Source organism: Phascolarctos cinereus, unplaced genomic scaffold, assembly GCF_003287225.1.
Source record: "Phascolarctos cinereus isolate Bilbo 61053 unplaced genomic scaffold, phaCin_HiC Scaffold_3;HRSCAF=262, whole genome shotgun sequence".
In the NCBI taxonomy this organism is placed as follows: Eukaryota; Metazoa; Chordata; class Mammalia; order Diprotodontia; family Phascolarctidae; genus Phascolarctos; species Phascolarctos cinereus.
The window spans coordinates 90,931,428-90,954,160 of NW_027555736.1; the positions used below are offsets into that span (position 1 = coordinate 90,931,428).

The 22,733-nt window shown below is 34.6% G+C and overlaps 1 protein-coding gene across 3 annotated transcripts in view; it reads left to right on the top strand.

The window, feature by feature from the left end:
• The window catches only part of FAM204A (family with sequence similarity 204 member A), a 46,078-nt gene extending 23,885 nt beyond the window's left edge, over positions 1-22,193 (top strand). For all 3 annotated transcript variants that reach the window (XM_020988192.2, XM_020988191.2, XM_078151036.1), the window contains exons 7-8: positions 12,619-12,725; positions 13,025-22,193. In XM_020988192.2, coding sequence (XP_020843851.2) covers positions 12,619-12,725; positions 13,025-13,076 — 159 coding nt within the window. In that variant the 3' untranslated portion in view covers positions 13,077-22,193. The remainder of the gene's footprint in view (positions 1-12,618; positions 12,726-13,024) is intronic.
• Positions 22,194-22,733: the final 540 nt, after the last annotated feature.

Genomic DNA, 22,733 nt, shown 5'->3' on the forward strand with positions numbered 1-22,733 from the left:
TCTCCTTTTTACAACCAGCCTCCTAGAAAGAGTTGGTCACTCTTGATGCATGTACTTCCTCACCATGCAGTCACTTCTCAACAACCTCCTATAATTTGTCTTCTTACCGTACTGTTCTATACAACTTCCTAATTTACCAATGATTTCTTAATTGTTAAATCCTATGACCTTTTCTGAGACTTAATTCTTGACCAGGTCCTGGTTCTCCTATTACTTATCTTACAAATCTTCTTTGGTTTTCTTGCTAATTCGTTATCTAGTCCTCCTTCCCTATTCTTCCTTCCCTGACACTAATCACCTTGTGCCCCCTCCCACCATCACCCCACCTCCCCCCAAAAAAGCATGGATGTCCCTCAAGGCAATGAGTGCCTCTAGTTCATCTTTCATTTTCTTTATACTAGGAGCTTTTTGTCTTATGGACCCTTTTGACAACTGGATGAAGCCTATTGACCCATTCACAGAATATTTTAAAGTGCATAAAATAAGATATATAGGATTGCAAATGAAATCGATTATATCAGAATAGTTATCAGAATATTTTTGGAAAAAACACAGACCCCAAGAATCCTTGTCTGTACTCTCCCTCAGCTTTCACTAGCTATTATCTCTGTACAAATAATCCCCAAGTCTGTATATCCAGCCTTTATTTGATTTCCAAAGCCCACCTTGCCAGTTTACCTGGCTGGACATTTCTACCTAGATGTTCCAGCAACATCTCAAATTCAGCATGTCTATATCAGGATTTATCATCTAGACTCATAAAATCATCCCTCCTCTAAACATCTAACCATGTTAATAACAGTATAACAGCTAAAAAAGGGATCTTAAAGGTCATCTCAAATCATCTTATCTCATCCCCTCATTTTATAGAAGTGGAAACTGATGCCCAGAGAGGTTAAGCCGCTTTCCCAAGGTCACACAAGTAATAAGAGCAGAGTAAGATTCAAACCCTTTCCTTTGCTTCCAAATCCACATAACACAACATACCCACCACAGAATAGTTTGCATTGAGTGGAGAATATGTGGTTCATACCCTTACCATCTAAACTAGAGGTGTCAGACTCTTAGCTCTCTGTTTGAAAACAGCCCTTCAATGACCTACAAAACTTACATTAGGCCCAAAGATTAATTTAAACAAAATAGAATACAATGCAACATAGATAATGTGAATTTGTAGTTTTCTAAGTCAGTATGCTGCCACCAGGGATCTGTATCTGTTTCAATTTGACACTGCTTATCTAGACTACTATAATAACTTCCTAATTGGTCTCCTTCATTTATAATCTCTTCCTTGTCAAATCCAACCACCTTGTAACTGCCAAAATAATCTTAAGGCACAAAGTCTGATCTTGTTACTCCTCTGATCAAAAACTTTCAGAGGTTCATTATTGCCTATAAAATAGAATGTGAATTCCTTAGATTGCCATTAACATCGTCATCTCAGCTGTAACCTACCTTTCTATCCTTTTTTCACATTATTTCTCTTTGTGCATTCTAAGGGACATTCAAACTAAATTCCTTGATTTTTCATTTCTTGCCTCCTGGGCATTTGAACACTCACCTCTCATGCCTGCCTCTTACAGTTTACTTATTTTTCTTTAAGATTTAGCTTATGTGTGACTTCCAGTAGGAAGCCTTCCATCATCCTCTGGTAATCTTCTCTCCTCCTTTAATGCTCTCTCCCTCTCCAAATTATTTTATTATTATTATTTTTTAATGTGTACATGTTGTCCTTTCTCTTCCTTTCCCCATCCTGCCCTTAGAACATAACCCGTCGAGGGCATGGAGTGTTTAATAATTTTTTTTAAATTCTTGAAGGCTTAGACAGACTTTTAATAGATGTTTTTCAAATTGAACTGAGCATCTACCATTGACAGATTTAAAAGCTTTCAGAAATTGTTACTATATGCATCTATAGTTTTTAGTTTTCTTGCAGTTAAAAGTACTTATTTATACTGCTTTTAAAATGGGAATTGTATGCCATTGAATAGATATTTTCACTCTTCACAAATGTGTTTAGTTTAAAAGACATTACTTACTTGGCATGGTTTATGACAAATAGGATTGCTTTTGCAACACTTGATACTTTTCATCCTCTGAACTTCATATATAAGGATTGTAAAGATTTTTTTCAAAATTGTTTTTCCCCTTCACACAAACATAACACTTTGTTCTCAAAAGTAAATTCAATTTATTCGGTTTGTGATTAAAGAATTCTAATTTTTTAAAAAACATTTTTTGAGTCCACATAATTTGGGCTCTGTGAGTTTTCCATGGATAAGTGGAAAAACATCTGGAAAATGTTTGTTGTTGGTCTGAAACAGACATGGAAAAGATGCTGATGCCATGTTAATTAAGCACTCATGAGGAATAACTAAAGTAATCAAGGTTGAATTATTCTTGTATACATCATTAGAGATTTAATTTTTCTTATTTTCCCTAATGAATATTAAGGTTGGGATTTTGTAAAGTTAATAATTATATGGTTAGGACATAACCCTTTTAAAGTAGAATGTGTATGCACTTGGTGGGTGTCCTTTTGGAAATCAGGTGTATTGGGTTTTAATCAGTATCATTTTCTTTTTCAAGAGCAGTGACTGGGGCCTACTGATAAAGCCTGGGCCGTGAGGCACAGATCCCAGAGTTCTTAAAGCCTTTTCCTGCCATAATAAGTGAAACTAATTTTTGATGTATAACATTTATAAGCCTGTGAAAGCGATAGAACCGCATCAGTATCGGAAAAAAATATGAAGCCAAAAATAAATCCATGGCGGAGAATAGCCCTTAAAAATATATCTTGGAAAAACATGGTTTGTCAAAAAAAAATGTCATCAGTGTGTCATCATTGTGACATCACAAGAGATATTCCCCCCTCCCCCCCATATTAGAGTCCATTAATATTCATGGTAAGATTAGTGATATACATCATCATGTTTGGGGGAATGCCTGAAGTTCACACATTTGAAGCCATGGTTATGTTGTGGAAAGGTATTTTTTCCCCCATTGTAGGATATTTTGGGGCCATCACTTCAAAATATTTTTTATTTTGGAAAAGGGAGGATTGTGGATAGAGAGGATATGCAGAGGTGAAATATATGACCATGTTCTTTTGTGTGTCATACATATTGAACCATTCTAGTTTTTAAGGATCCAGAGGAGTTTTTTGTTTTAACTATTGCATAGCTAATTGTTTTGGTCATCTAGTAACTTGAACTCTCATATTATTGTGGCACATTCTGTTATGGGTAGTAAGAAGTGTTCTAGTAAAACCTGACTTTGAAATTCTTCCCCTTGATGTTTTCTTTGACACAAAACTCTTTAAATTGTTTACTCTAATTTCATAACAGCCAATGAGAAATCAGTACTTTAACATTTCAAATACTAAAGTCTAGATTTAATTAAAAAGAAGAAACCAGTTCGGTTGAATAGTACATTTTGGAAGCAGAATTTTTCTCTTGGCTTATGCATGTCCGCTTGTTGTAGATCAAAACCAGCTTTCTATTTGGCAATAGAACAGTGAGTTTCTATCATCAAATGAGTCACACCTCCACCAAGTTAATGCACTGCTAAGATTGATTTCAATTTTACTAATACAGTATTAGAAATAGAATGACCAAAGAAAGAGAATATAATAGTTTATCATAACATAAACACACCCCATCTCTGGCTTGCTGCCTATGAATTTCCTTCAAGTTTATTTAGATTATACCCCATAGCTTACTTAGTTGCCATTCTGTAGATTACTGAAACAGAATAGTGTTTAATCAGAGCACTAGCTAAACTTAATTGTCTATTCAAAAAAGATAGAAACTTGCATTGTTATATGTAGCATTGTAAAAAGGTAATATTGCTGTGCATCCTAGGAAGAGTAGTTGTCTTGTCCCTTTTACATTTTACAAAGTATTAATATTCATACTTGAGAAACTCTTTGTTGTAATCCACTGCCATCTGTGCCAGAGCTGAAAGCTTTCGATTAAGGAGAAAGATATGATAAAGTATTTCATATTTTAAAGCTCTTATTGCTTGAATTTATATAAATGAGTACCTAAGGCAATGACTACCTCCCCTGTATATTTAATGATAAAATTTCCAACCTTTGTCCTGTAGAGCAAAATATTTATTTAGGAATAACCAAGATATCTAAAGAATAAGTGATATTAAAAGAACCAAGTTATTGTCATTGATTTTTTAAACATATCTGGGGAATTAGAAATAAGTTTGAGTCTATTGATTTTTACTTTGCCAGAATGTATTTTCTTCAGTAGTAAACTTTATGGTAAAGATAGTAATGCTGATCTTTTAAATAGTATGGGAAAAATATTTTTGGCCTTAAGCTCAGAATGATTAGGTTACGTTTTTAATACTCGAATGAAATAAATGCTCTGAAGATTTGGATAAATGATTTTTTTTTCAGGCTAGATTATAAACATATCATATATTCTTATTAGAACAACTTCACATTAACTGTGAAAGTGGTCTGATTTGAGGTGTAAAGTAAAGCTACGGAATTTTATCTTAGCATATAAGGTACTCCTCCCTCTGAGGAAGGTTAGTTTTGTTAAGAATAGATGTATGTAGGTGGACTACTGTTCTCCAGCCACAAGTGATCCTCAGAATACTCTGGTTAATGTAGATCTTTTGTTTTTCTTTTCTTAGTTTTATGTTAAGATTTCATTGTCTAACTATGAAGGCAAAAACTCCCTAAACAATAAAACAATTTTGACATTAGGCTTACCTGTCAAAGTGCATTAGTAGTATTGCCCAATCCAGTTACTTTTTTTTTTAAGTATTATTAATTCTTCTAAACAGGAATAATGCTATTAAAATGATTAACTGCAAAGTTGCTTTTGGCATTTTAGGAAGTGATATTTCTAAAGCAGCAATTTTTTTAGGACTGACTTAAGAGAAGCTGAGAAAATTAGAGAAATTAAAGTCAGCTATTTCAGTGAAGCAGGCTTATTATTTTGTTTGAAGCCTGTCATCTGAAAATGAAAGCAGCAAAATTGCTTTCACCATCTTTCTTTAATGCATATTTCCTACATGTAAAAGTATAGTGATAGCCAGTATTTCCAGGGTAAAATGTTTTGTTTAAACATGAAGCAGAACAGTATATCTCAATTAAGTAGTTATTATTGAATTTTCATAATCTCTTAAATTGTAATAGGTATCAGATAATCTTTCTGATTTCTTAGTAATTGTGATTTCTCACCACTTAAAATTGAGCAAATAGTGTGCAGCACATTAAATGTAAATTAACCATGTACACATGCAGTATTTAAAATAGGAAACCTCTAATTACACTTTTTTTTTTGTGAAAGGAAACTGTATTGCAGATTCTAATGGTGCTAGTGAATATCCTATGTGCAATGTGCTTTTAAAGTAAAAGGTTAAGTTTTTAAAGATTTTTAAGTGACCAATACATATACAAGGTTATCAGATAATCTTTAATCACCCTGCTGAGATGCATTTTACTTTTCATTTTATGAGATGTAATCTGTCTTAACTGTGGATGCTGTTCCTCAATGTTTATAATAATTTCTATTAAGGAATAAAATTTAATAGCTACTTTTAGGTGTGTTAATAAGGATCAGTGGATAAAGATGAACCTAGTAAATTGGGGGAAGGGGAGGGGAAGCTGTAGGATAAGCTCTTCACTGACTAGAAGCTTCATCATTCCTGTAGGATAGGATAAGTTTGTGTGTGTGTGTGTGTGTGTGTGTGTGTGTGTGTGTGTGTGTGTGTGTGTGTGTGTGTGTGTGTGTGATATCTTGTTCTGAATCACTTTTCATTTGACTTTGATCGTTGTCAGTGCTTCTTAAAATCTTTAGTCTAGCCACTGGGCAGGAGGCTCATAAAAGATTATTTCGTTTTTCACCTTTTGGTTTCTTCTGTCCTTGGGGCATATATTGCATGTTCATGAAGTCCTACAGAGACTTCTCTTAGTCAATTAGAAGATGATATTTTAGCACAGCAAATAGAGACTAATATGAGTGTATTCAGGTAAGAGGTGTTTCTTGGTTACATTCCTTTGCATCTAGCTTAAAGGGTTTTTTAATCCCTACTTAGGAACTTTAATTATATAGCATAAAAGTTAGAACATTGTAATATTTTAAAATACCTACACTTTTAGTTAAGGATGAGTCTTTTTCCCAGGCTTTCAGAGTATGCTTGAAAATATCTCTTTTTATCAAAAATGTTTTCTTCTAACCTTTGGTATATGATTGGGTGATCACCTAGAATGGCATTCCTTATGCTCTCTTTTAATTATGTTTATCTGTGCTTTTAACAAACCTTAAAAAAAAGATTTCAAATGTTACAAGTCTAATTAAAGAGACAGACAAAGCACAGTTTATACTGTAGATTTTTTCTGCAGTTCAATTAATCAGCATGTTTTCTCTTTTAATTAAAACCATTTTAGTAAATTAAAGCCCACAGCAAAACACATATATAATTTGTTTGTAATTAGCTCTTAATTGGTGGTAGTTGAAGCTTAGCACCCTTGGTTTCTTTCTTCATGATTGCCATTTTATTAGCAGCCAGTCATTAATTAATCTTTTTCTAATTAGCTTATAAAACTGTTGATGGCACATTATTGTAAATGTGATTTTAAGTTCAAAGCTTGTTAATAAGCTTTCTTACTTAGAAGAACAGAGATAAAGAAATTGCTGAAAACAGTACTACAGTTCTTTTTTAAAAAACTGTCTTTCTTATAAGGGGACTGTGTAAAGCATCTAACAGCTTATGGTTAATTTTTTTAATGCTTTTTTCCCCCTTATGAATAGAAGTTGCTTGAATATAAAGGTCTATATCTAATAGTGACTTAAATAATAAAACATTTTTTCTCCCTCTGCTGTAGCATAATATAGTAGTATACATATAATTTGAAGTCTTCATAGCCATAATTAACATAGATGCTATACAAAGTATTACCCAGTGAATTCAATGTTGAGTACATGATTGAAAGTGTACTGTTTCCATTTCAAAAACCACATAGGATTGGCATTTCATAACTCATCTGACTAAGCGACTCATATATTTATTCTGATAATTTTTTAAAAACACTCAAACCATTGGAATGCATTTTGAAATACAAATGGTTCATTTTGAGTAATATTTATTGTACAGTTTTTGGTGTAAAACACATTACTTGTACGTGTAGATATGATCCCATAATGAAATTGTTACATTCTGTAACAAGGGAGGTAATGATTCCATTAACATCAATGCTTAAAAGAATGGATCCCTTTATATTTCTTTGATAACATAAATACATGGGACATCTCTCAGGTGTCCTGAGATGACAAGACCAATGTGAATATGCATCTTCTATTTAACATCTCCTGAATTTAGCACAATACTTATCTCATGAAATTTTGAAATGGTTGAAAATGCATTCTTTATTTATTATCTACATTTTATTCTATAGTATAAGCTGCCTCTTAATTGCATAAAAGCCCTTAACTACATGACATTCCAAATTAAACACATCAGCATTTGTGCAAAGTTTTGAAAGTTGCAGAAACTATAATGTTATAAGTCACTGGAAATGCTTTCCATTTTTGTTGCCTTGAACTTTTTATTATAATTTTTTCAATTTCAGCTATTTTCTGCCTGTTTTTAGAAAGCATTTTATGATGCCATGCAGGAAACACTAGAAAGGGATAGCTGACAAAGAAAAAATTAAAAATTGGATAAAAAGTAAATGAATAATGTCATATTACTAAAAAGATGAGAGGCTAATTTGTGCCGACTTTTTGCTAATTTTGTTCAAGCCTCAAAATGAGGAGCTGTCACCCGTTCTGTGTAGCACTGATGACAGTGCCAATGATCCATGAAATAAGCTGCCGCTGGCTTTGTTCTGATAAGAATGAACAAATCTGCACAATGTTCGGCTCCCAGAATCTCATTTTCATACTTGCATGCAGGCTAAAAGAAATAAGCTGTTTGCAGGCTTGATTAATCAGACATTTGAGGGTTTTTTGTCTCTTTGATCTCTTTCGTCTCCTAGGTAACTTGCTTGACATTAATGTTGAGCTTGAGTAAAGACAATCAGGAATTGTAGACCAAACTGATATAAAAATTAAAGACCTTAACACTTTAAGTGCTCCAGTAATGGTTCCGCTTTACTTCAGAAAACATCTGTTTTCATTTAATTAAAGAACAAAAGAGAATGGCATAAATATTTTTCATAGAGACCTATTATTCCATGAAAAGTTAAAGTATGATAATTGGTATTTTTAAATAAGTGCCTCAAAAGTGTCCAAAAGCTATGAGGTGGGGGGGGGGTTGGAGAGATTCATAAATCTGTTAGTTACAAGGTAGTAATTTTGAGATGAGTAAAATATTTTCTTAAATGGATAAGAAGTTTAGAGCCATGCTAGATTAAGCTGTTCAAGTCAGATGCTTCAAATGATTATCAGCAAACTTTATAATGGCAAGAGTTTACTACAGAGAAACTCATTTGATTTTTAAAGTTTGTCTTTTAAAAATCTATACTATGTTACAAGGATGAGCCATTATATCTGTTTTACTACCCAATATGATTTACACACTCTAAACCTGTAAAATTGAAAGGAATTAAAAAAATGTCGCAGTGCGTTTGCTTGAGGTTATGCAGACGCTTTTACAAATCTTCCAAGTGGCTGTAAAGATGAATGCCTCAAGGGTCTAGCCAGGGCCCTGCTTTTCCAACCAGCTAAAGCCCTTATCTTAAATCCAAGCAAAGTACCATTAATCTTTTTGAAAGACCTTTTATGGCTTTTAATATATCCCAAATTAGAACATTTTACACCCTTGGTTCCTGAAATATGGTGATAAAAAGCCTTTAGAGCTTAATTTTCCTTACTGCGTGCTCTGACCAATTTGCAGTTCTTTGTGATAATGTTTAGACACCTTAATTAAAATGCAGCAAAATATTGGATGTTCTATATGGAAAATGCTGATACTTTAGCTACACAAAACATTTTTGCGAATATTCTTATCCATATTTTCTTATTTATTTTTACCTTGTATTGCTATTGAGTTGTGTAATGACCCAAAACAGTTTTTAACAAAGGCAATTGACCAGGCTTTTGTGATTTTTAGGTTGGGGCATGAAGGTACAAGAGTTAGCCAGAGGTATAAAGGAACCCTGAGCCTGCACAAAATATTTATTTGTAATATTGTCTTATTGCATCTATCCTCATGTTCTGAAAATTAGAACTTGGTCATCTTGCCTCATATAATACTTTATCCCTAGACTGTCTGTTCCACAGAGATTCTTATATCTTAATTATTCTAAAACATTCATTCTTTTCAGTGTGCAGAGAAATAAATGAAGAATATTAAGTTTTAAGTATACAAAGGATACTCTCATTTTTCATTACATTTACCATCCAAATGAGTCTGTCATTAAATTTTGTGAAAACAAAGACAGCATGCTTTTTTAGTGTTTGTCAGGTACAGAATATTGTGTTTAAACTAACTCATGTAAAATGTAGGTAGAAGTTGACCTTTTAAAAGAACGGAACTGTTCGAATGCATTGTCTGTGTACCCAGTCGATTTCTTTTATTTACACAGTTCATAAAATGATGGAGCCTTCTCATGCCAATACTTGTTTAATGCATTATAATGTATTATTTTTAAGCAAGTTTATACTGTCTTAAAAAGCATGTACTCTAAATCTTTGGGTGAAGTATCATCCTGGATTGGGTTTAATGTAGCTGGGAAACTTAGAGCTTTTAAATTGTTAGATATAAGGCCATGTCAAGATTAAGTTACATTTAAATCAAATAACTGCATGTCCTGACACAGTCATATGTACTCCGATTTGTCTGTTCATGGTCCAGGTAACGTAGATTGAGAAATTTCCATCATTTAAAATGTTGGTATTGAGGTACGTCTTAATTTACAGTAATCTTAGAAAAGAATTTCATTATGTTGTTGAGGGCAAATGCTATTAATGGTTCAAATCATTTATCTTTTTTAAGTATACAAATTATAAGTCAAATTTGGTTGCATGATAAAAATTTTCTGAGCGCTTTTTCATAGGGCAGCATCACTATCAATTATTCAGTGCCCACAGGGATCTTGGCAAAACAGTAGAATATACTGAAGTTCCATTAGAGTTCAGTGGAATGAAATCAAAATTTTTAAAAAATCTTCATGATTTTTTGTGAACCTTATACATAAAAGTAGGTATTGTGAATTTTGAAAACTCAAATGGCAAGCTCCAATCAGTTCACAGTAGCTAGTTTAGTAGGCATAAATTCAGACTTCTTTTTCCATAGTTATGAGAGCTTTTCATTAGGGAAGAATATAATTTTTGAGTGGTGGTAAATTAGCTTAACTGTAAACTAGACCACAAAATTCTTCTGAAGTTTTCTTTCTATTAGTTAACCGATGTACCAAAGACCTTTTAGTTATTTAAAATTGTCACTATGTTCATGCTGACTTAAGTGTTAGGAACTGCCAAGAACAGGAAAAGGAAAATAGAGCAAAAAGTATAAAGGGTTTCTGGAGATAATCACTCGTAATTTTTCTTGTGAAAATTATCCAAGATTTCTTATGGACATTACTGTGGAGTTTGACTTTGTTTTGGCTAAGAGGTAGCACCTATATTAGGTCCTGTAGTATTGATTTAGCATTTGGAATAAATATTAGCCTGTCTCTTAAATCAGAATCATTATTTCTTTTTCAGTGGCTTTGCCAGCTAGTGTTGACCAAATTTTGCTATTCTTATTTTGGTTGTAATATTGTTTCCATTGACCTGCAATTATTTAGACAACTTTATGCTGAAAATTCCTGTCTTTTTATGTGGACTACCATTAACACTTGATTTCCTTTTATGAATATCAGTTTAAAGATAACACCAAAGAGCAGCACATTGAAACGATTTTGGTCCACGTGTGTAATTTGTATTCCAAAGAAGAAAACCACATGAGTAGCCTATACCAGTAGCCTCCAAAGTGTGGAGAGTGTGGGGGTGTAGAGCAGAGAGTAGGGGGGAAAGAGGAGTAATCATTCAAGGGTGGAAAAATAGATTGCATCCCACCCTTCCTGCTATAGTCAATGCTGGGGCTTGTTTCTAGCAGTGTAGCAGACCCTTCTTCCCTTGTGGACCAGCACTCCTACTGTACTCCTGAGTAGTTCTACATGTTCCTAATTTTTTCCCTGCTTTAGTAGTCCCTCAGATTGATTATAACCTAACTTCAGTCTAGACACCTTCATTAGCTGCTGCTCAAGTAAAACTCTCACCCTACTCACCTTCCTATCTACCTCTTCCCACTATACTCACACCCTTTCTTCTAGATCATTAGCCCCAAGGGATGGGCTCTATGCTCTGGGACCCTACAGAGAGTAAATTCCCTGCCCCACTTTTTCATTCAGGTAGGACAAATTGAGTCACATAGGATAAGCAGAAATTAAGATGGGTTGCTGACGATATTATGTTACCTTTTCCCCAAAATCTGCTCTACTTCTCTTGAGTCTACCACCATCCTCCTAGTCATCCAGATTCTTAATCTTTGCCTTAGCCTCATTCTTACTCTGTGTATCCATTCGCTTGCAAGAGCTTGTCATTTCTATCTCCAACTCTTCTCTTATATATCCTCTTCTCTCCTCTTACATAGCCACTACCCTAGCTTAGGCCTTTATTACCTCTTGTTTGAATTGTGAAATAGTCTTTTAACTGTTTTTTTTCTGAAGTCATTCCTGATTCTAATCCATCTTCCCCACAGCTGCCAACGTGACTTTCCTAAAATGTGAGTCAGATTATGTAATCTCTCCCCCAGTAAGATCCAGGGGCTATTTTTTTGACTCTAGTATCAAATATTTCATTTTATCTCATCTCTTTTGTGTCTTCTACAATATACATAATTATTAATATGGTAATACATATTATAATTTATATATATGGAGATGCTAAAAATCTTTTTCTTTTTGATAGGAGTGGCATATATTATCACTCAGGTCACACACACGTATATATATATATATACACACTATACTAGCGCACGCACGCACACATATTATACTATCACTCAAGCATTTTTAACAGCTAGCACAGTGCAAGACTTTGTAAGGTATATGTAGTAGAACACACAAAGTGCTTGCACCTGAGGAGGTTGTAGTTTGATTTGGGAGATATACACGTGAAGCGACAAGAAACCAATATAAAATATATATAATTAGGCGGAAGTATGTTGTATGTACCTAGTTCAGAGGAAGAAGAGAGATCTTTATAGGCTGAAATGAGAAAACATTTAATGGAGAGGACTTAGGTTAGCAACAAAGGGCAGAAAACATGAGCAAGGTAAAAAGAAGGGGAAACAACTGTTGTATGTATGTATGTGGTATAAAGATTAGCCTGATATAGAGCAAAGATCTTTATTGGGAAGTAAATATTTTAGTCTTCCCATTATACTCCATATGATTATCACAGGAAAAAGAGTGATTTGAGACCTAAATGTTGCTACACCTACGTAAAGGTTTTCAAAGCCACTAGCATCTCTAAAATGTAGAAATTGATCTCTTCTTCTACTCTCAGATTTTGGATAATTGAATTCTAATTAGGTTCAAAGTAGCTCTTGTATTAGCTATAATATTAGTGAGGTTTTTTTCTCTTTGCCTTCTTTTAGCTTGGTGTAAAAATTGCCAAAGCTGTTGCTTGCCGCAACTTTGTAAAAGCTAAAAAAGATGCTGAAAATTCCCAAGAGGCTCAAAAAAAGAAGAAACTTGCATGGGGGTAAGTCACTTCAAAATTTAGGTTATAATTAGTGTTATAGCCATATGAATCACACAAATATTGCCAGTGTGTTTTACTGTACTTGTGCAATCTTGATTTATTTTTAAAATATCGTTGCCTAATCTTTATCGCTTTGTAAATATAGAGATTTTTCTTCATCTTATTTTGATATTATTTTGTAACTGGTGAAGTATTTGAAAAATTAAAGCAAATCTAATGTCACTTCATTACCTGTTAAAAAATATTTTAATTATTTAATTGCTTTAATAATGAATAGGTGATTTGTACTTTTGTTTTAGGTTTGAAGCAAAGAAGAGATGGGAAACCAAAAGCAACATGGGATATATGTAACTAGGCCTTCGTCCTTGAAAAGTGGTATCTTACTGCTCAAAGGGAGCTAGCTAAATCTGATACCAGTTAGAGAAAGTAAACATCAGATTAGTGGGTCAATTCTCCCTATTTTTCAGCCTTTTAAAAAATGTGTATTATTTTGTTTAAAAAAATTAGTTTTTCATAATAAATATGAGAATATAGTTAAAAATATGAGAGAAATAATGTATATATACATCAGTGCTGAAAGTATTAATGAAATCATTGATATGGATATACCTGCTATTGGTTCACATTGAAACCCTTCTTTGTGCCATAGCAGATAATATTTTTTTGATTGCCATGGCCAAAGTAATTTTGTCTTCTGGTGGCTTCCATCTGGTAATGGTCCTTTCCAAGCATGGTTAGGCTGGTGGTCAGAACAGGTATATTCTGTGAGCAAGCCTTGCCAAACTTACGGTAATAGCCTTGCAGGACTCAGGATTACTTGCACTGATAAGGTATCAGTTGGACTTTATTGGAGTAATATATTTATATGGAGCAAAAATTATTTGCTTTTCCACAGTTTGATGAATATTTAGCAATTGAGATCCATGTAACTTAAATATTTATGGTCATAAATTATCCTCATAGATTTTTTTAAAAATAATTGTATTTATTTGTTAGTAAGTAGGTCATAAGTATGCCTAAGAGCATATAACCGCACCAGCCAAGAAACATTCAATTCTAATACAAATGATGTTTTGTCTAAATATTTTTTTCTAGAAAATTGGGTTTGGTTTTGTTTTTCCCATGGCTGTCTGGTAAAAGTCAATGAGTAATTTTAAGTAGCTTTGAGGATGGAAAATGTCATACAGTTTGCTTTGCTTTAAATTCTTCCTGAGAATAGACATAGACTACTCCCATCTCATTGTCTCTTTTATCCCTGTGGTTATTTGAATTTTAATGTTCTTCTTAGATAGCCTATTAGTCATGAAGTTTGGATATTGATAAATAGATAATCATTTTGATATTATTTGGAAAATAATGTTTTAAATTCTTTAAAAATATGGTTTGTATTATTTCATTCTTCTTTCCCTTTGTTTACACACACATACACACACTCTCTCTCTCTCTCTCTCTCTCTCTCTTCTCTCTCTCTCTCTCTCTCTCTCTCTCTCTCTCTCTGTCTTACTCTTAATTATTTTGGAGAGTAGATACCTTGAAAGATAATCTTACCTGTCATTGTAGAGTATGTGAAAATATGCTAGTAGAGTATGTGAAAATATGCTAGCATTGCAGAATTCTAAAATGAACTTCAAAAGATCTTGTACAGAGGACATAAGCCATCCCACAGATGGATGTTTATTCTTTGCACCAAGTTCTCCAGAAGAAAAGATCACATCACTGTGTTAGTCTCAGTTCTCAGAGGTGGAGAAGAGCTTATCACCATTGTCATCAGCTAATGTTGTCTTCTGAGGCCAAATAATCCTAATTCCTTTGAATGACTTCCAGTTATCTAATCGAAACCATTTTAGGGGTTATACACAGTTCATACTATGAAAAATCAAACTCAGATTCTTTATGTGAATATAAATATGAATTGAATGCCATACATAAAATATTCAAGGAGATGGTATGCAGGTGTGCCTTTAAGAAAGTCCAGCAAATACAAATCTGAATTTTTAGAATGTATATTTTAACACATTATATCTCAAAAGATTTTTGGAATCATGGACTAGTAGACCTGAGGATTTTTGTGGCTACAGATACTGACTCAGAGACATAACATAACTTGGCCAAAATCATAGTCAGTCATTAGTAGAATCAGGATTAGAACCAAGGTCTTATTAATTGTCAGTACAGTGCTCTTTAGAGTGCTCTGTAGTTTCTATTCAGCGTGATTTGGTTCTTATGTAACTTTTCCTGAACAGTTAGTTGTACAGTGAAATATAACTGTACTATCCAAAGCATTAAGTAAGTTTTACATTATGAGCATTAATGTTGCTTTTTGGGTTTGGGGGAAAGGGAACGGTTATTGCTCTTTGAGGTCATAAAAATCATTGTTGTCCATTTAAGGAATGATGATTCCTTGAGGAAATAGAACTTCAAGAGCTCTTTTACCCAGCTTTATAATTCATCTTAAGAATCTGAACTGGACATCTTGTTGTTTTTCAGTTTCTGTTTTTCTTTTTATACATGACATATCTTTGAGGGTGCAGTTATATGCCATTTATAGAATCCCTGTTATATTCAAAGTCATTCTAAATGTCTAATAGAGGTGATAAAGTGGCATATTGTAATACTAACCATTGTATAGACCTATTCTGTGGGGAAATATCTACAATTTTGTTCAGAGAAAATTTTCTATAGCAGCAGGTATTAATTCTCTGATTTATCAGATACATTGTTTAAAAACATAATTTTCTGGGAAAAAAGTGAAAGATTGCTGTGCTTGTTGTAACTGTGATATGATGGAAAGAGGAATATACTAGTCATCAGAGGACTAGTCAGAAGACTTGTTTTTAGTATAGGTTCCACCACTAACAGTGTCACTTTGAGCAAATCATTTCATCTTTCTAGGCTCTAGTTTTTTCTCATTTGTAAAATTGGGATATTGCCATCTGCTCTCTCACTGGATTATAGTAACACACCAGTGAAAACGCACTTTGAAAACTGTTAAACCTGTGCAAATGGAAAGGCTAGGGAATATGTTTTCCTTTTACCTATTCTTTTTTTCTACTTACCTTAGGCCGATTTCCTTCAGGCATTGTCTAACTCCAGGGGTAGTGCTCAAGGCTAAAAATCCTTCCTGATTCACAAGTTCAACCCTAGTAACTGACATGGCAAGATTTTGAGAAGTGTTAGAAAGTCAAACTACTCAAAGATCTTCCGACTGCCTAAAATTTCCCCATGTTAGACTTCTTGAAGCCTTAAGGAGTTTTGTGTTTTAAGGCACTTGTTAAAGGGCTCTAAGGGAATAGGATATAGAAATCATCTCAGGTCTGGGGAAGGGCCAGGGAGTTCAGAGCTCCTGGATGCTGCTTGAATGCTGCCGCCGTGGCAGTCCAGCTCATGGACAATATGGGGGTCCTTTTGAACAATTGTGTCTGAGTGGAAAGAGGTGGGAGAGGTGATGCCGAAGCAATCAGTGGAGAACCTAGAATCTACCACACCTGCTCTCAGTGCACTGTCGGAAGTGCCTTGAGCTGCCTGTGCAGATGCGTTATCCCACGTGGGATGTTTTTAGCCACTCATTGATTTCATTTGTGTAGAGAGCAAGCGATGAGGCTGTTTCCCTACCAGGCCAGACAAGCCCCTTTTCTGTTCAGGGTATTTTACTCACAGTGTGGCCAAGTGGAGGCCTGGATCTCCCAGGCTCTGGGGCCAGCTCACTGTTCTCTATGGCATGCTGCCTCTCCATTTTGTATCATATGAATTAGAAATTTTACTCTGTCATTTTTCAAAACAAAATGATTGATACAGTGATCATGCTACACACATGTGTAGCTATTAACGTTCTCCATACTGTTCTCAGCGAGAAGGGTATATTCTAGAGTCATAACTCTACCACCTGAAGCTTCTACATATACATTTACTGCCCCAAGAATGCTGGAGTTAAATTAGTAATGTAAATGTCAGTTATTGTTAACAGAGATTAATATGTTTCAGGCCACAGGTATGGCATTAATGTAACTGATTTATTGTTTAAGTACTTCAGGCTAAAACAACTTACCAAAGAATAGTAATTTCAAGCTTTACAGCATTGATTCTGAGAACTAAAGTTTGCAGTGCATTTTTCTTGGGCAGCCCTCAGGATGTTTCTGATTTTTCAGTAGAACATTCTATTTCTTTCACCAAGAGGAGAGTTTGAATATGGTAATCTAAGGCCAGTTATAATTAGTTCTGATGACAGAGTTAAATACCACTGGCAAGGTTGTAAATCAGTAGCTAAACAGGTTTCTACAACTGATCATGAATCTCTAACTCCATATTTTAAATGCTTCTATTTTTGAGGCAGACAGATATGAATGGGGAAGACAGGGACAGGAATAAAATGTTGTTTAACTTTGGACATTGGCTTAGAATGTCAAATATCAAGTCTTCAGATAATACTTATGTACTAACAAATTTTATTTCTTCAATATCTTTTGCTTGAGTTGTTCCCGTGTTTTTCGTTTGTCATTTGATACTATATTTTATTTAGTGCAGTAAACTTTGTTTCACTTGTAAAATACTAAGAATGTTTAGTGATATAAATTTAAAGTGAATACATAATACATTAGTACAAATTGTGTATTTTTGTTTACAAAGTTTTATGTATCCGCTGTCTTTTTTAATACTCAAAAAAAAAAAAACCTTGTGATGGGGCAGTACAAGTGTTACTCTCTTGTTTCCATGTGATAGATGAAGACATAGATTCAGAAAAATCATAGAGCCAAATAAGTACCAGACTTAAACCTCACTGTTTCCCAGTGATGAAGAGCTTCAAAATTTCATAGTATGCGTACAGAAAAGTGGTATAAAATTTCTACAATACAAATTCCACAGCCCCAAAATCTTTCTGTGTCAAGCTGATGTTACAAATAACGTGCCATTTTTATTGTAGAATTTGTTTTCCTTTTTAAAGAAATAATAAATTGAAGGTTGTAGAAATAGGTGACATGGAGACAGGTCTTACACAGGAAAAAATTATGACACCTCCATTGTCCAAGGTTCTGGAACCAACTGAAATGCTTCAAGTTTTCCATGTTGGCACAAGTCACCTTTATTTTTAGTATCTGGCAGAACAACAAATGCTTTGCATGTCAATTTAGTATTTTTTCAAGCCAACTGTTTATTCTCTGGCTTAAAATTTACACTCTACTAAAGTCTTAGCCATGACTTTCATGAAACAAATAGTAATATTTGGACAAAGTATGTACATGTAAATCTTTTCCAAAACCAAATGTCGATTGAACCAGTGCTGGGTATTTATGGCATCAGTGCCTTCTTAATATGATAATGGATCTGAAAGTGCTTTGAAAAAAACAAAGTGCTCCATAAATGTAGCACAAAATTATTTTGTACTTTAAATGATTAATGTTATGCCACCAATGCCATTTTAATTATTTAGGAAGGATGAAGAGCATGTATTTCTGCATGAAATTATGCTAAAATCCTGTTTCCAGGGTCTTGTTGCATCTGAATCTATCACTTGTATTTTTCAGAAACACCAGAAATCCATGTATTAAAATAAAGTTTTTGTCTAAGTAGACAGAATTATATAGGAAAATGTCTGCCTACCTAAATGATCTATTCTTAATTGCAAAATCCAATGACCTTTTTTTTTCTGTCTTTATAATTCTTAAACCTCTGTCAGCATTTAATGGTGCTGACCACCACCATGTGCTTTTGGATACCCTCTGTTTTCTGGGTTTTCCTGACAGCGATCTCTCCTAGTTCTTCTACCTATCTAACCACTTTTTCCCAGTTATTCTTTTTTTGTCATTTATGCTTTGCCTTCTATGTGTAGGTTTGCCTGAGGTCACCGTCCTAGGCTCCCTTCTTTCTCTTCAGTCTCTGATCTCATTAGCTCCCATGGGTTCAATTATCTATATGGACAACTCCCAGATCTGTCTGTCCAATTCCCTTCTCTCTTGAGCTCTGGTCCCATATCACCAGCTACTTATTAGATATTTCCAATCAAATGCCACATAAGGCATCTGAAACATAACGTATCTAAAGCAGAACTCATTATCTTCCCTCTGTTCTCCCCCCAAAATCCTAATTCTCTACTTGTTTTCATCACTACAAGTAGATCCATCCTTCTTGTTATCCAGGTTCACAATGTCAGAGTCATTCTCAACTCTTCTTCCTTACCTCTTCATGTAATTGTTTTCTAAATCTTGTCTTACCTCCATAGTATCTTTCGTATCTGTTTCATTTTCTCTCCATATCGGTACCACCCTCATTCAGGCCTTCATCACCTCTTGCCTAGACTATTATAATACCCTCTTAATTAGTCCATTCTCTTTCCACTCTATTCTGAATTCTCCGTATAACTGCCAAATTGATATTATTAAGATACACAGGTCTGAACATTTGACTTCCCTGCCCAAAGTTCTGTTTCCTCTCAGATAAAATACAGACTCTGCTTACCCTTCACAGTCTGATTCTAGTCTCTGTTTCTGGGCTTACTGCACATTACCCTTCACATAGGCTATGATCCAACCAAACAAGCCTACTCACCATTCTTCATGTATGATATACCATTTCCTATCTACATGCCTTTTCATTCATGCCCCCTCCTCTTTTCCACCACATGCTGTCTTTAGCTTCTATCAAGACTCAGCTCAAGTGCCACCTTCTACATGAGACTTCACCTGTTCCCCTCATGGAGTGGTGTCTTTACCCTAGGAATTGCTTTGTATTTACTTTTGCATGTATTTTGTGCTTATTTGTTTTGTCTACATAGAATATAGACTCTTCGAGGCAAATCCCGATCCCTGGCATGCAGGATACATTTTGTAAATGTTTGTTGAACTAACTTTTACAGACAGCCTATGGATGAAATAATTTACTTGATTTAACTTAATATTTTTATATTAACAAATCTTTAGTGCAAGAGACAAGGAAGTACAGCCTTTATGATCTGTCTTCCTTCAGTCCCTAAAAGCAATAGAAAACACCATGGGAATTTTGCTGTGAATAGCACAAATTACTAGTAGCCAGCAGCAGCCACACATATCAGGCCAAAATTACCATAAAGAAATCTAAAAGGGCATCTTTAGCAATTTGAGTCTGGTTTCAAAATGAAGGCCCTTGCTGGGCAAGAAGCAGTGGTGTTTCATTCTCTTAGTGCAGTGAAGACGCTATGAAGGTATAAATTCTATGCTGCAATGGGATTGTATTACTAAATTGTATTTTGTGTTCTTTATTACAGTTGTATGAATGCACAGACTTTACTATTATTACAATTGGACATATTGTCAGATATACTTGTAAAAAGTCAAGAAATAGATGGAGGATGATTAATTATGTGGGGGCAGCTAGGTGGCACAGTGGATAAGGTGCAGCCCTGCAGTCAGGAAGACTCATCTTCCTGAGTTCAAATGTGGCCTCCAATGCTTATTATGTGACCCTGGCAGGTCACTTAATCTTGTTTGCCTCAATTTCCTCATCTGTAAAATGAGCTGGAGAAGGTAATGGCAAACCACTTAAGTGCCTTTGCCAAGAAAACCCCAAATGGGGTCATGAAAAGTCATATACCACTAAAACAACTGAACAACAATGAATTACATTTTTGCTGATATTTGTAAGATTCTAGGGGAGTTGAGGACAAGTAGAACAGGGATAATATTTCAAACTGAAATTTATTTTTTATTGTTTTATTTTATAGCTTTTATGCCCTGAGTTTTCTAATCTGCAGAGTGAGGACTATAGATATGTTCACTATTATTATCGTTATGGTTATTATCATATCATGGGACTACAGCATAGAAAAGGGAGGAAGCTATTGGACTAAAAATATATGCTTTTGACTGTTTTGTTTCTACTCTGAGGACTGCAGCAAACAAATGCTGCAAGATTGAAAATTCATCCTTTGCCTCCCAAGGCCATTGGTCTGCTCTTACTAAATTGCCACAGGGGGTCTTCTGTATCACTAGCATGGAGTGAGGTAATCTTTCCCCAACTCTTAATTTACAAAGGTGTGTCTGTCCAGTTAATACTTGTTCATTGAACTAAAGGTTGAGAAACAGCTAAGGTACAAGCTGTAATTACTCATGGCTGTTTAATATTCATTTCTAAATTCTGGCATGTTCTCAAGTAGTTTTATTTCACTTAAACTCTAGGGTGTGTGTCAGTTCTAAAGCTAACGGCTTGATGGGCAACATAGAGTCATGACTGACCCAAGTGACTATTTTCCAGTTTGGGTTGTACTGGGAGATATTTTAGGAAATTAAAATCAAAGTATTTTGCCTCTCTTATGACTTTACTTTCACAAATAATATACTGTTTGATTGTCACAATAACCTAGGGAACATGGTAGGTAGGGCAGTGTAATAGCTGCATTTTAGAGAAGGAAAACTTAAGGCACGGAGAGAATCACTAAATCATGAGAATTAAGAGCTACTGTCTTCATATCAAATTGTGGTTTAGGAATAGTGACATGATTTTTTTAAACTTTTAAAAAATACTAGTTGCCAAATTCTGGGAATTCTTCTGAGCTTAAAGCTTAATAATGATAGCTAAGTGGGAGGGAGGGAGAGAGAGAGAGAGAGAGAGTGTGAATGAGTGTGTGTTTGTGTTTGTGTGTGTGTGTGTGTGTGTGTGTGTGTGTGTGTGTATCCTGCTATTTTCTCAATGGCTCTGTGCCTAGATATATCCAGAAGTAGCTGTGACTCCTAGACTAGAACCTTCCTAGATGAGAAGTCACATGAGCATTTGATTCCATGAACGGCCTGGGGGCTTTGAGGAACAATCTATAGTGTTATGAAGACCGAATGGGTTGTAAATTGATTTTAAAAATGCACAGCTTCCACCAGAGCAGAGTAGGACTGTGAGTAGGACTCACACTAGAGAAAGCAGTTTATAGATTAAAAAAAAAACCTATATAATCTGCTTTAGAGATAATGGTTCTACTCTAACTAGGGAATTCTACTTCATAAATAGGCACGCCAAGTTCAAACTCTGCATTTTTTCTTACGATATTCCCTTAACTGGAATAACTTCCCCCTTTCCTCTCAGTCCATAAGAACCCTATTCATTCTTTAAGGAATAACTGAATTCTTACCTGCTGCCTGTGAAGCCATTTCTGCCTTCTTTCACCCACTATAATCTTTCCCTCTCGAACTCCTATAGACTGGACCACACGTTTGCTTATTGTATAGTATTGCCATGTGTTTGCTGTACATCTGTATCATGGTATCCTGTACACAGATACTTAATAAATGTTTATCGAAAGTCTACCTTGAACTAAAATTTTAACTAAATTTTAACTGCTCAAATGCAGGGACTGGGGCTTGGAGTTCTTTGCAGTACTTCTGCAGCACCTGCTTTTGGATTGGTATATAGTAGACACTCAAAATATACTTAATACTCTTTTGATATGTGATAATAGTAATGGAAGAGCTGTTATTGAACTATTGCTAATAAAAGACTATTTGAGAGACTTTACAGAGGTGTGTTCCATTATCCTAAAAAGCTCAAAAGCATCTTAGTTCTAGTTGCACTGGCTCTAGTTTCTATCCTGTATGATGTTGGGCAAGTCACTGGACTCCTGGAGTCCTGGACCTCATTTTCCTCATCACTTGGTGAAAGGATTTAACCGGATGGCCTCTGAAGTCCCTTCCCACTCTAAACTTTGATCCTATGATCCTTCTAATATCCTATGCTTATATGACACTTTTGGAAAGTTATGTGTCTTTACACCTATGGTCTTATTTTTATATCCTTATGAGAGAGTGAAGTTTTGTTCCAGCTTTTTTCTCTTATATGATTGCCTCTTTTACTCGTCTTACGCACTTTGTCATATTCTATTACATACATTTTTTATGTACAGATTTTATCTTCCCCACCAGACTACCAGGTGTGATAACTAGAACATTACCTTGTTTATCCATGTTTTTGTATGTTTTTTTAGGGCTTAGCACAGTGGGCTGTGCATAAGAGCTGCCAAGTTACTGGTTTTTGTTGAAAGTATATTAGAACTGAAAA